The 16,323-nt window shown below is 51.9% G+C and overlaps 1 protein-coding gene and 1 long non-coding RNA gene across 6 annotated transcripts in view; one reads left to right on the plus strand and one right to left on the minus strand.

Annotated features, from left to right (window-relative positions):
* The window catches only part of EFR3B (EFR3 homolog B), a 44,208-nt gene that overhangs the window by 21,826 nt on the left and 6,059 nt on the right, over positions 1–16,323 (minus strand). For 2 of the 5 annotated variants that reach the window (XM_010708069.3, XM_003204591.4), the window contains exons 1-4: positions 8,285–8,517; positions 5,971–6,047; positions 4,722–4,849; positions 1,553–1,703 (exon numbers count right to left, since the gene is read on the minus strand). In XM_010708069.3, coding sequence (XP_010706371.1) covers positions 1,553–1,703; positions 4,722–4,849; positions 5,971–6,047; positions 8,285–8,378 — 450 coding nt within the window. In that variant the 5' untranslated portion in view covers positions 8,379–8,517. Of the gene's footprint in view, positions 1–1,552; positions 1,704–4,721; positions 4,850–5,970; positions 6,048–6,571; positions 6,632–7,570; positions 7,590–8,284; positions 8,518–16,323 lie in introns of those variants that run through there. The other 3 variants (XM_019613366.2, XM_019613368.2, XM_019613365.2) reach the window with 3 other exon arrangements.
* LOC109366335 lies at positions 6,591–8,277 on the plus strand. Its single transcript, XR_002112624.2, has 3 exons — positions 6,591–6,860; positions 7,593–7,736; positions 8,054–8,277. It is a non-coding gene; the product is annotated as an uncharacterized LOC109366335 (long non-coding RNA).

The following is a 16,323-nucleotide window of genomic DNA, read 5'->3' on the forward strand; positions in this document are numbered from 1 at the left end:
CACTTCCAGGGATGGGGCATCCACAACCTCTCTGGGCAGTCTGTGCCAGCACATCCCCACTCCAGGTGAAAAATTTCCCCCTAACCTCTAACCTCAAATCTCCTCTCTTTGAGTTTAAAACTGAAGCTTCTGCTGGGCATCGTGAAATGGGATGGCTTAGGGGATGAACAAGGAGATACTGCATGCATTTGAAGGCAGAGTTGGACTACAGCACAGGGCACTCTCTTAGCAAGAGAACAAGCCGCTTGCCACAGGGCAGAATCCAGGTGGCTCTGGAACACACCAAGAAACTTGGAGAGCAAGTAGCACCTCTCCTATCCCCACAGAGTTCAGGTCATGCTTGGGCACAGGGGGATGAGGGTGCTGCTCGTGGATCCCATCACAAGGTGCATTCCAAGCAAGTCCCTACAGCATATCTGGAGCTTACAGCAGCAGCATGCCAAAATGCTACAGCAAGCTGCTGTAGACAGAAAGCAGTTGGTTCCCACCAAGTCATCAGTCCTGCTTCTCCAAGAGCTGGGGATTAATAGGTTTGCTGATAGGCAGCTCACATTGCTTTCAGCTGGGAGCAATTAGCTGCCAGGCAGAAGGGGTTGTGAAAGGTCTCCACTTCACTGCCCCTGCCTCAGCAGAGGTATTTATAGCCAAGTGCCTGGAACTGTGCTGGCTCTTGGAGGAGAGGAGCACAGTGGGATGCAGTGCTGCCTGACCAGGGGGTGCTATCAAGCACTAATACCATTCCTCTGATCACCACATACAGCACAAAATGAAAGCTTAGGGTTGAGCTGTCCTTGCATTTCCCAGACGCTCAAGAATCTGCCTAGCCCACCCTCCTGGCCAAAGGACAATCAGCTCCATTTCAACCTTTAAAAGCAGTAAGAACAGATGCTGCTTGCACAAGCCAAACCCCTGGGTGCTGTCAGAGCCCTTGGAAACCCAAGTGTCAGGTACACTCAGTCCTCCCAGTAAAAGCCAGCAAAGAGCAAGCTGTCTCACCAGCAATGCACTACAGCCAGGGTCAGCACTTTGGAAGCCACAAGGATGTCATGTCATTCATTCATGCTTCTCTTTTTCCCCTCATCTGATAGCTGTGACTGACATGCTCCTGGTTTGGCTAAGCCATTTATTGCAAGTTATAGCTCTGATTAAGCCAGCCCTTTTATGATCATGAACAGCTCCTAAAATCCACAGGGATCACCTCCTAAGTTGGTCTGTTGTCTAAAACTGCTGACAGCCCTCCATGTCCTGTAGATTTTTAGGAAAAGATGAATTCAAGAGCAGGAGAGCATGACAGTAGAGATTACAGCCCAGTAATTGGTTCCAAACAGCAAACAGGAAAAATACACAGACAGCACAGCTAAGGGCTCAGACACCTCACACGTGGCAGGACACACAGAGGGAACATCTTAAATCCTTACCTGAAACCATCCCCCATCCTTTCCCAATGGGGATTCCCACCCCAACAACATTCAGACACAGGGTGACAGGCAATGCATAAGGCAAAGGACCAGGTTAGCAGGGTGCTGCTAACTTCCCCTGCACTGCTACTCACCGAGTTTGTCCCCAGAATCTGTAGGTTGGGCTTCTCTGACTCCAGCAGCTTTGCCACCATCTTCAGGAAGCTCTCCACAAAGAGATTGATGCTCTGGCAGTGACAGGCCATGAGGAGCTGGTCCAGGGCCTCCATGGCAATGCACACATACCTGGGAGCAGACAGAAGCCAGGATCATTCCTCAGCAGCAGAATGGACATGGCCCCACAGCCCTCCCTCTTCCTTCCCACTCCCAAACCAACCAAGTGCTCACCAGTAAAGTCAGCCTAATGCTAACCTCTTGCCCTGGCCAGGCCAACAGCAAAAAAAATCTACATCCTAAATACCCTTGGGAGATTTTTAGACAGAAGTGGATGCTCCCAGTATCCTGCCTTCTATGGAAGACTAAGCTGTCCAAGAACTGTGGCTGACAGCTACATCTCTCCCCCACGGGGAGGGGGCCTCTCCTGTAGGTTTCCATTGCTCTGAACTGGTCTTTTTGCCCTGTGAAGGAGTGCTGGAACAAAACAGGCTACCCCAGCATGGCTATACTTGCATCACTGCAGAAGTTCCTTGGGTGAGCAGTGTTTCCTCCAGCAGGAGTTGGCAATCCATGCCTTACTCCCCATCCTCCCTCCAGGGATAGAGCTTTTGATCACTCAGTCTTGACTGTGTGTGCTACAAGAGAAGCCCAGAACCAAATCCAAAGAGAGGATGTCCTCACGACAGGTCCCTGAGCCATACAAGGGGTATTTCTGAGCATAACACATTCCTTTTGCCATCCCTCCTGACCAGGCTGAGCTGGTTACAGCTCACTGCAGACCTCCTTCCAGCAGCTGGCTTCTCCGCAAGCTGTCACAGCGTGTCTTCCAGGCTATTTATTAAATCATTCCTGTCACATTCGTGCCTCTAGAGGAAGTTGGAAAAGCTCATGCCCAGTGATAAATCTCACTCGGGTGCCCATTATGGAGGTGGCGACTGATTACACAGCTATTGTGGAATTTGTTGGGTGTCACTTCATGTTTCCAAGACAAATTGGACTGGTTGCTCACAGTGGCTCTGGGGAAGTCTGCTGTTTGCGGGCTGGTCCTGCAGCACTTCCTCATGAACTATGCAGCAGCCTCGTGCTATGACCACACAGACCTTCAGCTGTTGGTTGTCCTCTCTGTGCACAAAACCCAGTGAAGGAAACCCTGACCTCCAAGTGCTGTGAGTAAGCATTTATTCCAGTTAGATGTTCCCAAACCACATAAAAAGTGATTTCAGTCTCACGGCTTCAGCTCCTCTTGCATGATCTGTGAGGTACCCAAACATCTGATATCGATCCAATGCCAATACACTTGGCACATTATAGCTCCTTACCACCTCCCTTCATCTCCATATCTTTGTATCTCAGTGGTTAGAATCAAGCTCAGACCTCCTGCCACAGCCAAGGTAGTAAGAGGTGGCAAGCACAGGCTTCTTTGTATCGAGCACAAATTGTCCTTTAACCTCAATTTCATGCTCCAACTCCTTTCCATAGCCGGATCTGCAGCAGCTACCAGCTTGTGCTGAAGGGTGACACCTTAAAGCAGCAAAGCAGCTCAATGCAGGAAGCTCATGACAGTAGGGCAGACAGGAGCTGCCCATCAGCCCTGCCTGCACATTGACGGGCAGCTAGAGAGGAAAACAACCCTTACAAGGGAAAGGATAAGCCCCCAGCTTCCAAGTTCCAGCTGATAACAACAGCAAGACTGATCTCTTTTCCCTGGAAATGGTGAAAACTGGCTTCATTCTCGAGCAGATCCTTTGGTATCTTATGGCATGCAAACCTTCAGGCACCATTACAGCTCTTCTAGACATCGTGAAAACGAGCAGCCTAAATCCATGAAGTTCCTAACCATCTGTCAAACTGGGTTAAAACTGGCCTAGAGGGAAAAAAGGTATGAAGAGATAACAAAAAGAAAAATAACAGCATGAAGCATCAACCTCCCTTCTCAAAGAAAACAAGGCTTCCAAAAGGGAAAAGGGATACTGGGGAAATAAACAGAGTATCCCAAACTGGAAGGGACCCACAAAGATTGTCAAATCCAACTCTGGACTCCACACAGACTGACCCAGAATTCAATCCATGTTTCTGAGAGCTTCTTGAACTCTGGCAGGCTGCAAACTCAAACACTTTCTCCTTTAGCAACAAAAGGTAATAAGAGGACAACACCCAGCAAGCCTGAAATCAAGGCTATCTTCACCTCAAACGCAGAAGAGAGGCACCCATGAGCCCAGCTCTGGTGTCCTGCAGTGGGACGGGCCCTGCTGCTGACGCAGGTCTATAAATAAAAAGTTTATCCAAACCTATTTCAGGCATTTCAAAGTTAGGCTTTGAAAATTAGCCTGCACTTCAACCCAATTAAATGCCTATATGCACAAGCAGATGGGGATGGAATATATCCCCCCGCCAAAGCTTGCCATTAGATGTCAGAAGTCTTTGAAAACCTTTCTTTTCCTAACATAGCAAGCAGAGCCCGTTAACTGCAGAACATCAGGCATAGCTTTGAATGTCCTGTCACTCCTGATGACTGGTGATGCATGTGAAGCTTTGAAGGTTTTCCAACTTCAACACTTCTCAGGCAGGCTGCTGGCTTCTCTTCCCCCAGGATAAAAGGCAGGCTGAAGTTCGCACTACAAAGCTGAGCCATGTTTGTCTGCTGTGGCTTTGTTCAGGAGACAAGAATCAATCCAGGAGCTATTTCAAAGGGAAGGAGCCCTCCCGTGCTCCCCCAGTGTTTCTAACCAGGGCAATCAGCTAGTTCCAGGCAGGCACTGCTCTCCCCACAGTAAACAAAGCAAGGCCTTGCAAGGAGGGAAGATGAAGGGAATAGGGCCCAGACAGGACCACATAAGGTAAGCCAGACAGAGCAAACACAGCAATCTTCAACCAGCCCAAGGTATCTCCATCATGTGCTCTCCTGGAAAGCATCACACTGCCCTAATCCCTAGTCCCACTCTGTAGCTCAACAGAGATGTGCATGGGGTACAGCACACCCTAACTTGTCCTGAATAACACCTAGTGAGCCACATACAGAGCCACTCCAACTCGCTGTTCATCCATAAGTAGTCAGACATACAGATCTAAAAGAGCTTTCTGTGGGCCAGAAGGATGCTATAGGCCTAGAAGGAATTGGTGTGGCTGAAACAACCTCCCAGCCCTTACCCATATCGGTGCCGGCTCACGTCTCTGATAAGCCGCTCAGAGAGGTAAGCACCGATGCGATCCAGCTTCTCTGGGGCAGACAGGGCGTAGAACGTCAGCTTTTCCATGTTGGTCTTCACCAACCCATCCTAAAAGAAAGCAGTGCAGGGTGTCAAAGCCTCACAACCAGAGCAAGTAAGCATCAGGAGCATCTTTGTGGCAAATCACAGTGGTGATGTCAGATGCCTGGAGCACCCCAGCCACCTCCTTACACTTCTCCATATCTTGTACAGTAGAGAATGCTTATAAGGATTGCATTTGGCCCCAGCTTAGAGCTCTCTGACCTGCTACAGCAGCAAGCAGTGGTACAAATAACACACCACAAATGCAATGTGAACCTCTTTGCCAGTGCCCCACACCACTTGAGGACAGCAGCAGACAGGGACATCAGCACCTCTGGTCTCCTGAGACCAAACAAGCTGCCAGCCCTAATCCCCCTGTCAGCTCCATAACAAAACAAGCACTCATCACTTTCCTGGGCAAACCCAGCTCCACTGCCCTCAGTCAGGCCACTGCCTTAGCATCTCAGCTGTGGAATGGAGACAGAGGCCAGATTTGGGATGCTCCAGGAGCAGCTGGCAGCCCTTGGACATCCCCCCTGTCTCCTGTTCAGCGAGGCAGCAAGCAAGGCACCAGCCTTCCTGCATCCTAACAGCAAAAACAGCTCAAAAAGCTCAAAAGCCAAGCTGAAGCCTCAGGAGGGCCTCTCTCTTAGAAGCTGCCTTCCTTATCCTGCAAAGAGACTGCAATAAAGTCCAGACCCCATTCACCTGCACTCATTATCCACACCAGCACATCCGGAAAAGGAAGCCAGCCCACTACAGCATGGAGAGACAGAGAAGATAAACAGTATTTAAAGGAAAATCTATCCCTCCACATGGTCTTATAAAATCGAAGTATTGCCTGCCTCCCAGGAACTATTTCTGGGCAGGTCACAAAATTCTTTATTTAGAGGGTGGTGAAGCCCTGGCACTGCTGCCCAGAGAAGCTGTGGGTGCCCTATCCCTGGAGATGCTCAAGGCCAGGCTGGACGGGGTTTTGGGCAGCCTGATCCAGTGGCTAACAACCAGCCCACAGCAGGGAGTCACTGCTGGATGATCTCTGATCCAAGCCATTCTAGAATTCTATGATTTTATGAACCTGAGATGTAGGAGTGTCACAGCCCAGCAGAGCACAGATGCTTTGGAGGGTGAAGCAGCACCTCACTTACCTCCGGGTCCTCAGGGAAGATGTTGTCAACAAGTCTTTTGTAGCGGGGACGCAGGGCACCACAGCAGCCACACACACCTGGAGAGAGGAGATAGCTGGTCAGTGGGGACAAAATCCTCAGCTCCAGGGCAAAGCCCTGCGTGGAGATGACCTTGGTAAAAAACACGTGCCTGGATTTGGTGGCACCAAATTGCAACATGTGGAAGAGCACAGGGTACTAAGCTGATGACAAGCCTGAGATTTGCAGCCAAAAAAAACCCGAACAAAACTACAGCTGAGAGGCAGGGAATTGGCTGGTGATCAGCATCATTTATGTAGGACCACAGGGTAATCTGCTTCTCTCACCCAAGAAAGTAGCCCCGAGGTGTACAAAGTCCCCCTACATCTCCGTATCTCACAAGATTATGTTCCGTGGGTTCTCAGAATGAGAGCTACTCAGCCAAGGAAACACAGCTCATGTGGTGTTCCCCATGGAGCCAAAGGGATAAAGACAGCACTGAAGAAAGCAAGACATAAAAGGAAGATAGGATATCTTTTTAGGGTTGTGAAAGGAAAATACATTTTCCTTTTTGCAACCCCAAAGCTGAACTGTTGAACAACACCTTCAACTGTCCTCCTGTGTACAAGTCTCTTGGTGCCCCGCTTGGGCTGAAGGACAGTTGTGAGCTGTGTGTTGCAGAATGCCACCTCACAACAAGCCCAGAACAGCACTCAGCAGACAGGAACATCTTGAGGTGGAACCACTCAGAACTAGGAGTGCAAGCCAATGGTTATCACAGGCAGCTGAAGTCACCTAGCTGATCTTTATGGGGGTGCCTCAGATGTCACAACAAGAGGAGGCCGGTGTCAGCCACCCCAAAGCACCACCAGCCTTAGCAAGCTCAGGGAAGTGTGAGTAATTCAGGGCAGCTTTTTAGCAACTGCTGCTGAGAAGCGAAAGCATGGGGACAAAGGCTCCCAGTGCTGGCAGTGCTCACTTCCTGCAATGTGCTTACTCGTTCTTCCACCTCTTGCACTCTCCCTGCAAACCCCTCTGTAGCTCCCCACTATCCTGTATTTCATTTCCAAGTCTCCATTTCTGCTGCTCTCCCTGCCCTGCTTTCCCTCAGCTGCCGTGGATCGATTTTGCTTTTTTTTCCCAAAGTACCTTTAATCTGGACTCTTAATAAATTCTCGTTTGCTATTCACACAAACGAGCACATGATGATTGCCCGGATCCTCTTAAGAAATTTCCTTTGCCCAGAATAGCCGAGGCAGCATGACGGTACTTGCCTTGCTGGATTCATGCCCCATCCTCAAAGGGCACCAGCCCTCCCTGCAAATAGCTGGAGAGATCCCCCATAAACAATCCCATTAGCTGAGAAACCGGGTCCCTCCACCCCCTGCAGCCTCACTGGTAATTATCTCATCTCCAGCAATGGGACTTCAGGGTACTTTTCAGGCTGAATGCACATTCCCATCTCCAGCCCTGGGAGAGGAGCAAAGAGCCCAGCCACATTCCCGTCCTGCCACCCTCTTTCGATGAATGAAGCTGAAGAGCAGACACAGCGTGAATCCATCAATAATAATTGCGTAATTAAACCTAATGCCTTCCCTCTCACCTCACATGAACTCTTCTTCCAGAAGCACGAGGTTTTACAGCTTCACCTAAGGACACAGCAGCAGCAGGAGGAGGATGAGCGCGGCTTGGGTGAGGAAGGCAGGCACCTTGCTGTTCCAAGGCTATGTTGGGATACTGGTGGGCAGATCCCACCAGAGCTCTGCAAGGTGAGGCTCTCTGATATCTAATAAAAGGGCTGAGCTCACTGGGGCCAGGCAATGAAAGGGTGTCTCTCTATTTGCATTAAATCAAGAGAAACTTTTCTGTCCCAAATCTCTGCCTTGTCTGTTTTGACCCAGACAAATACATACACAGACAGTGAAACCCCAAATCTTTAAGAAACCAGAAGAAAAACAGCATATAACTTGAAGAAAACAGAATGCTCCCCCCCCACCCACCCACCCACCCTGAGTGCTCCGCAGAGAGCAAAAATCACAAGTCCTAACACCAGCCCTGAAATCAGCTCAGTGCTTGTCCTACACAGGATGCTCCCAGACCTTCGCAGCACTAAAACCTAATGCATGGCAAGAAACAACACCCTTCCCACGAGCTACCACCACAGATTTTGTTCAGCATCCAGCTCAACAGCACCACAGCCCCAGTGGAGCAAGGCAAAGAAAGATGACACTGATGGTGTCATCAGCAGCTGAGAGACGCATCCCAGAACCCCACAGAGAGGAGAAGAGAGGATGGAGAGGAGAAGAAGGGACGGTACCTGCTCCAGCCACGTGCAGCATCTCCCAGGAGCAGGCAGGGCCGGCGGCGCAGAGCTGCAGAGCGGGGCTGAGCACCCAGCTACTCAAAGCCATCACAGCCAGAGCAAAGTGGGGGGCTTGGGGTGCTGCTCTGGTTCTCGCAGAGCTGCAGCAGCAGCATCGCTGCAGGGGATGCTCAGCCGAGCGGGAGCAGCCGTTTAAATAAATAAAGGAGCTTTCAGCGCGGCTGCTGAGTCACCGAGGCGGCTCCGATGGCAGCTGGGAACAGCGCTGGCTTTGCTGTGCCCGCGTCTGCAGCGGTACGTGGTGGTAGACGGAGAGCTGGGCATGGCAGAGATTTAGAGAGGGATAACGGGGTGCTGGGGGTCAGCATGCCAAGGTCCCTTAGCCCGAAGATCGCATTCGGCACTCTGCCTTATTAGCGCTGCCAGCAAAGAGCATCACGGGCAGCCCTATCAAGCGGGAGGCTCAGCAGTTCAGAGCTGACCCCATAAAAGCAGCTGTGGATGTGGCAGACACGAGCACGGACCGCACAGTGCATGGAGCTCTCCTCCTGCCGGCTGCCTGCACTGAGAAAAGCAAGGCCACGGGTTTTCTTAAAGAACAGGTAAATGGAGGCAGGGAGAAATGAGACGTCACACTCTCCTGGGGAGGGAATAAGGAGGGGAACCCATAAGTATCAGCCCCAGGGGCTCCTACAGACACGCCAGCAATGCCATGTGCACAATGTCGTGTGTGTCACCTTTGTCTCACACCCCAGAGTCATTTCTGGGGCTCTTCATCGCCACTCTCAGTTGCAGCAGGTGCCATCTGCTTCTGTCGCTGGGGGGCAAAGTAAGCCAAAAGGGTCTTTTGCTTTGATAGCTCAGCTCCAAGCAAGTCAGTCTAACTGGGAATAATTACAGTATTTCAGCTGCAGAGATTGTGGCTTGTAAGCACAGCCCCCATTGAGCTGCTCTGATGCTAGCACACACCCCGAGGCTCTCAGATAAACCCACTTCCAGGAGGGGGCTCACTGGTTCCAGCTGTAAGTGGGGTGTTTGGGATGACACAGCAGCCAGATGGGGTTGGGACACAGGCCCAGTTCAGTCCCATACAGACCACAGCTCTCCCACCACGCTCCGACCTTGAGCCTTTCCTCATTAATCCCCTCCCCTCTTCCCATTTTAACATCATGTCGGCAATAAACAATGCTGGAAAATATCACGGTCATGTTATTTGAGGCATGGAATTTACTTAATAAGGGCACTCCATCTGATTGCAAATATATCTTAATTAAATCAAGCAAAATCCCTCATTAAATCTAACATGCCATGAAGGTCGCTCTCTCAGCTCCAAGCAGAAACGCTGGCCCTAAAGCAGGGGTGTACCATCAGCCCAGTGCCATTTTTCCCATGTGCCAAAACAGACACCTTTTCCTAATCTGCTTAGCAAAATCTCATTTACCTGGCCAATGTCCCCTTCATATCTAGCATCTGATTCCAGGGCAAGCCTGCCTGGAGTGAGGGATGCTTGAGAAATGTCACTGAGCAATATTCACACTGTCCCAGACAACATTTGGCCCTGCTCTCCATCCACTGCAGGGCAGAGGGATGGAGCTGGGAGCTGCAGGTCAGGGGAAAGCAAGAAACAAGTGATGTCAGCAGAGAGAAGGGGCAGACAAAGTGCCACAATGGGGGCTGGTGGGTAAGGAGGGCACCGCCTGCAGATCCTGCTCCTACCCAAAAGCCATTCTCAGGGCAAAGCCCAATGCCATGAATGAGTGCAGCAGGAAGCTCTCCCAAAGGAAAGGCTCTCTCAGGCGTTCCTCTGAGCTTCTGTCACCAATTCAAGCAGCAGGAAAACAACACTAAAAATCCAGCTTCTGCACCAGCAGGCCCTCATCTGCCTCTGCACCCAGTTAGAGCCAGGGCAGATCCTGATGTAAATCAGCACAGGGCTGGCAGTGCTGTAAAGTAAGCCAGTAAATCTCTCTCTAATCACATTTAAGAGAGCCAAATACACCAGGCACTGATTAGAACCATAGCCCCATATCCCTATGGATCCCAGTGCTGGGAATGGGGAGAGGAGAGCGAGGCTGGAGAATCGGGCTCTGCCTACCTGTGCCCTGGTGCTAAACTGGGACAGGAGCTTTGCCACCAGTCCGAACCAGTGGGACCAGCCTAGAGCAAAGGAGAGCTGTTGGGAGAGAACAGCCATGATATCATGATAGTGATAGGACAAGGCGTAAAGGTTTTAAACTGAGACAGGGGAGGTTTAGGTTGGATATTAGGAGGAAGTTTTTCACCCAGAGGGTGGTGAGGGCACTGGAACAGGTTGCCCAAGGAGGTTGTGGATGCCCCATCCCTGGAGGCATTCAAGGTCAGGCTGGATGTGGCTCTGGGCAGCCTGGTCTGGTGGTTGGTGACCTGCACATAGCAGGGGGTTGGAACTGGATGAGCATTCTAGTCCTTTTCAACCCAGGCCATTCTATGATTCTATGAGGAGACAAGGGAGCCCTCTGCTACATTTAGTGGAGGAGCAGAGCTGGGGAGAGGGCCACAATCAGTTGCTCTCCCAGCTCTGTTATTTGGAGCAATGTCCTGATGTTAATTAACAACTCCTGACCTCACCAAATGGTTTGGGATGCACGGCTGCAGCTTGTTCCCTTTCTCTCTTCATTAATTGCTGCTCACCCAAGTGTCCTTTGATAAGAGCCAGGATCTACAAAGGCTGTGTTTGAAAAGTAGACCCAAATCTGTTAGCAGGCAGTTTTGGAGACATTGCAGAAGACCCAAACCTTCAACTACCGCAAGAACCAGCACAGGCTGCAGAGAGACACATCTCTAGACGCTGACACAAAGGGATTGTGAAGCGTTTCAAAGCACTGATAGCCAAAGCAGAGCAGTGACACGCGGGACTGGCGAGCCAAGGCTGCCGCTGCCAGGCCATCTCTCTCATTTCTCTGAGCAGGATGGACAGGAGCACATCAGTACAACAAATGCTCTCCCAGACATCGCCTGCAGCCCGCTCAGAGCCGTCGGTGCAAATCCTTTTAGCTCAGCAATTAAATTTGCAGTTTCCCCCTGGCACAGCTCCACACGGCGCTCCTTTCTCGCCTCCACCGACGCAGCCAGGCTTTGTGGGGCAGACAGCGTGGCCCCGTGGGGACAACATGTCACTGCGTTGGTGTGGTGACCGTGTAGGAGAAATGTTTCTGAGACCAAATCCATGCTGGCTGTGGTGCTGGCATGGCTGAAACCCACCTAGATTTGCCCAAACGTGCTGCCTTCAATCTCCCTGTTGCCAAAGGAATGAGAGACAGAGTGGGAACGCACACAGGATTCACAGGGTCGTGTCCCAGAGCACCCAAAGCCACTGCTGCACCTGTTGGATCTCAGAAAAAGTCAGGAGCAAACAGCTTTATCAAGGTATTCAGGCATCAAATGCAGCTTTAACAACTCCACGGTGAGCGGTGGGACATAAATCAGCCCCACTGCCAGCTTACACCAGTGATGGATTTGCCCATCCATTATTCACACCTCACCGCCCAGCTGAGCCTGCCAGTCCAACACTGTAGCACGAGTGCAAAGCTTCAACAGTAGACAGATTAATTAATATTTCACAGCAGTGATTAGACTCGGGCATTCAGACCGCACCAACCCTTCTACACGCAGGGGAAACCACCCATTAAGGGCAGAACTCCGTGCTGGGAAGCTTGCTTTATGTACCTGGCATGAGGGCAGCACAGCTTCGAGGGGAGGATAAGGGGAGTTAAGCGCATTAATGGGTGGCTGGTTTCATTATACAATACGTGGGGGAAGAAAGAGCTTAAATAGCAGGAAATCTCACTCCAACCCTGGCCTCAGAGAGCAGCACAGCTCCTCGATGCGAGACCTTTGCTGGCTGTTGTGGGGACACAGTGTTTTCGGTTCAGGCCCCGTAAGCAGGGAAGTGCTGACAGAGGCAGCCCTCAGTGACCTCTGAAAACTGCTGAATTAAGAGCCAGGTTCATTTCGTGAGCTACATGCAGCAGAATGGCCAAGGAATCTAGAAAGCTTGCAAGCTTGAAAGGTCTTTAAAGAAAAAAATATATATATATTTGCGCATGTTTAACAGAAAAAAAGAAAGAAAGAAAACAACACCACATTAAGGATCTTAGCGAGACACTGCCCACCCTGTTCCTTATTTTCTCATGATATGCTAAATCAAAGCCCACAGCTCGTTTTAGGTTTTGGCAGAAAACATAACCAAACACCCTCATTTCCAGAGAGGGAAGTGTGATCAAGCAGCCCTGGCCACGCTCTCTCTTCATCCTTTCTGGGTTGTTTGCAGCCCCCGTGGAGAGGGAGCAACTTGCAATGAAGCTACCATGCTGCAAAGAGCTCAGCATCCCTGGAAGTGCACTTGCTTGTGCAATTACTGATTGTGCAACTGATTAAGAAAGCCCTTAAGCTGTCAGGCTTGATGAGCTTCAATGTGAGCAATGCCAGCTCTCGGCCTGGCACAATCCCCTCCTAGGCAGAGGAGTCCCCACCTTCACTGCAGGTGTCAAACTCTGCTGGATGGGATGTGGCAGTGCTATCCAGAAGTAAAGCACAGGACTCAACCACAGCTTCGCATACAGGAGCTGAAGCTGAGTGGCTTGGGAAAGCCCCTAGCATTGCTGACACCACAAACATCCCCTTTTCTGAATTAATTTGCGGATCATTTAGTTAAAAGCACAGGGAAAAAGGAAAAGAAAAAAAGGCTTAATTGCATTTCACATTCCCCTGCTGAGCCATCCAGTCCCACCGAGCACTGTTCATTTAGTGCAAAACCCATCCGATCGTGCGGCTGCTGCTGCTGGCTGTGACTCAGTGGCACGCTGGCAGCCCCAGACAGCTCACAGGGACCTTGCTGCTGCCCACCTCCGGCAACGCCTCCTCCCAGGGTAGTCGAAAAGCCTCATTTCCCCTGCTCTGGCTGCTGCTGAAAAAAGGGAACCTTCTCTATTTCCAGCTCCATCGGCGTGGGAGGAGACAGCTCGTCCCACCGACCAGAACGCACAGGGAGGGAAGCGTGGCAGAAACAAACCACGGCAAGAGGCTGCAGGGCCAGTCTGGATACGGGTCACAAGGCTGCACCAACACACTGTGTGCGTGCTCTGGCCCCACAGCTGCCAAATATAGCGGGGAATGGCCAAGCCCTGCTGGGAACCACCCATGGAAATGTTAACTCCATCCCGTCTCCAAAGCTCTGTTGTTCCCCACTCTCACCCTGCACTCTGCATCCACAACCCCGTTCTTGGAGGGCTTTTGGCTTACACTGCCTTTTGTACATGGTTCCAAATTAAACCCCTGCCTCTTGGAGATGCGGTGCTCAGCACAGAAAGCTCTGTGCTTCCCTTGCGGCTGGAGCCATTGGGCAGCCTCAGAGCATGGGGCAACTGGGTTCATTTACCTGCCAAAGCCTACCAGAAGCGTTCCAGCTCCTGCACTGTAAAATACCCCAAAGAGAAGTTAATCCCCGAGCATGGCTCAGTACAGCGAGCTCCCACCAGAGACAGTTTGGGTCACAGAAGTGCACCCTCAGTTAGCACGACATCAGCCACCCAGGCTGGGTCTGGTACAGCTGGGGTCAAAGCTTGGCTCTCTCATTTTCACCAGTGGCTGTGAAAGGAAACCAAAGTGGGCAGAAAGTAGGCATGGTTCCGCAGCAGCTTGTGCACACAGATGCTAGCTCTGTGCAGGGTGCCAGCACTGCGGGATCAGAGGGAACATGCAGGGAGGAGGGTGGCACGTGCTTCCAGTGCTGCCCCTCCACACACCTTCCAGGGAGGCATGCAGGTCCCCCTGCAGTGGAGCAATTCTCCTGCATTGCTTTGTTCTGCCTACAGAGAAAAAACTATCCCCAGTTACCCATCTAATCCTTCCCACAGGCCAAGAGACAGTTAAAAGAGAGATTAAAAAGATACCAATAATCCTGTGCATTCCTAATGCACCTTTCATCCGAAGTATCCCACAGAGCTTTCCAGCTTCTGGATGTTTTCCAAGACTGCAAGCCGCTGCTGGGGAAGGGACCAGCCTGGCGTTTGTCCTCAGATTCACATTCAGGTCCCCACAGGGACTCTCTGCCCTTCCTCACTCTGCACACATCCTGGAAGGAAATGCCTGCTATTCTGGAGCGAGGGCTTCCCTGAGATGCCAGTGGAGGTGCAACCTGAGGGCACGGAGTTGTGGTCTGGTGTGGGCTGCTGCATGGAGTCACTTCCCTACGGTGTCCAAGGGACAACCAGAGCATGTCACACTCCTCAACTGGATCACTAAAGGGGCTGGCAGGGCTCCTGGGGAACGCAGCTTCCATCTCAAATGCTGCAGCCATCCCTTGGCAGACAGATGGGTTCTGCTGTAGGGCACAGGGGCTGCATCCCCGGGGCACGCAGCTACGGTCACTGTGAGCTGCCATCAGCAAGGAGAAGAGGGAAGCAACCCTCTTGTTTTGCGGGTGGAAAAATACCAGCTGGGAGACCTGAATGACTCAACGGAGACCACAGAGGAGTCAGCACAGTGGCAAGGAGGGGAGGAAAAGAAAGGAAATCAGGCATCCTGCCCCAGGCATCCCTTCCCCCAGGCCCGTTAGGTTGAAATCTGCCAAGCCCCCAGGCTCTGCTCCTTTCCCTGCAGGAGATGGGTGCAGCATCCCAATGCATCTCAGGATCTCCCCACATTGGGTTCACCCCAGATCAAGCACCCCATTATGCAATGGGGCAGCATCCTGCCCACCCACCTCCCTCCTGCCCCAACTCACCCCTGGCACTGCAGCTCCTTGCAGAGATGATGCTCAGCCAGCAGCGACCCCAGTGGGCAGAGAGATGTGGGGAGTGGGGTTCCCACCTCTGCCTGCAGTGCTCACCCTGCGCTGACTGCCCAAAAAGGATGCTCAGGCAGCAGGGAGCGAGGATTTAAGAGCCGGCTGCCACCCAGCCTCCCCCCCCAGTCCTTCCCAAAAGCTCCCAGCAGCTTAGCGCAGGCCTGGGCGAGGGGGGGATGGCCAGCTGCTCTGCCAGCTGCTCCCCATTATGCCTGGTACTGCCCCAGTGTGGGACGCAGGACACCACGAGTCTGTGCCATGCTGCAGGGTGAGAACAGTGACAACATCGGGAACATCAAGTTACAAGCACCCCAGGGTGCGTGGGCTTATGTAGGACTGAGGTCTGCGCTACGTCAGGACCTTGGTACCATGCAGGGTGTTCATATATAGAACCAAGACCTCTCCTTATCTGGGGCAGGAACGTGTGACCCTTTCCAGGTAGCCACGTGGAGCTTAAGAGCCATATAGAGCACTTGAGGCTTCCCCACCCCAAGGACTGGGTGCTTCCCCAGCAATGTGGGGGTCATTCACCCCATAAAGAAGCAAGATCCTCTCTGTGTTGCGGAGCAGATGATCCCAGAGCCTGGGCTGGTGGGGTGGCTAATGAGGAGGGAAGAGATTAACAGATTCCCATTCTACCCATGCAGGAATAGGGAATGTCCCAGTGATAATAGGGGGTGCACAGCTCCTTAAGGGATCATAGAGTGTCCCAACCCCAAAGAGGGGTCACCTCCCAGTAACCAGGTGGATGCATAGCCCTGTAGAAGACCAAAGTCCTCCCCCTAGCCCCAAAGAGGGGTCACTTCCAAGAACTGAGGAGATGCACAGCTCTGTATAGAACCAAGGTCCCCCCAAAACCAAACAGGGTTCAACCTCCACTAGCCGGAAAGGTGTGCTGCTCCATAAAAAGACCATGGTCTCCCAGATAAGACTCAACCCCCAGCATGCACAGCTCTTTCCAAAATGGAGTGATTCCCCCCCCCCCCGTCCCAAAGAAGAGATCCTCCCAGTAACTCCGGGGTGCATAGCCTATACAAGACCGGGGTGCATCCATCCCAGCGGTATACACCCCCAGTAACCAGGAGATGCCCAGGACCAAAGCCTCGCAAATGCCAAAAAGGGAACACCCCGCAATAAACAGGGGGTGCACAGCCCTACTTAGGGCCGAGATCCCCCCAACCCTGATCGGGCCCTGGGGCCACAAAGC

This window comes from Meleagris gallopavo, chromosome 2 (genome assembly GCF_000146605.3).
Source record: "Meleagris gallopavo isolate NT-WF06-2002-E0010 breed Aviagen turkey brand Nicholas breeding stock chromosome 2, Turkey_5.1, whole genome shotgun sequence".
Taxonomy (NCBI): domain Eukaryota; kingdom Metazoa; phylum Chordata; class Aves; order Galliformes; family Phasianidae; genus Meleagris; species Meleagris gallopavo.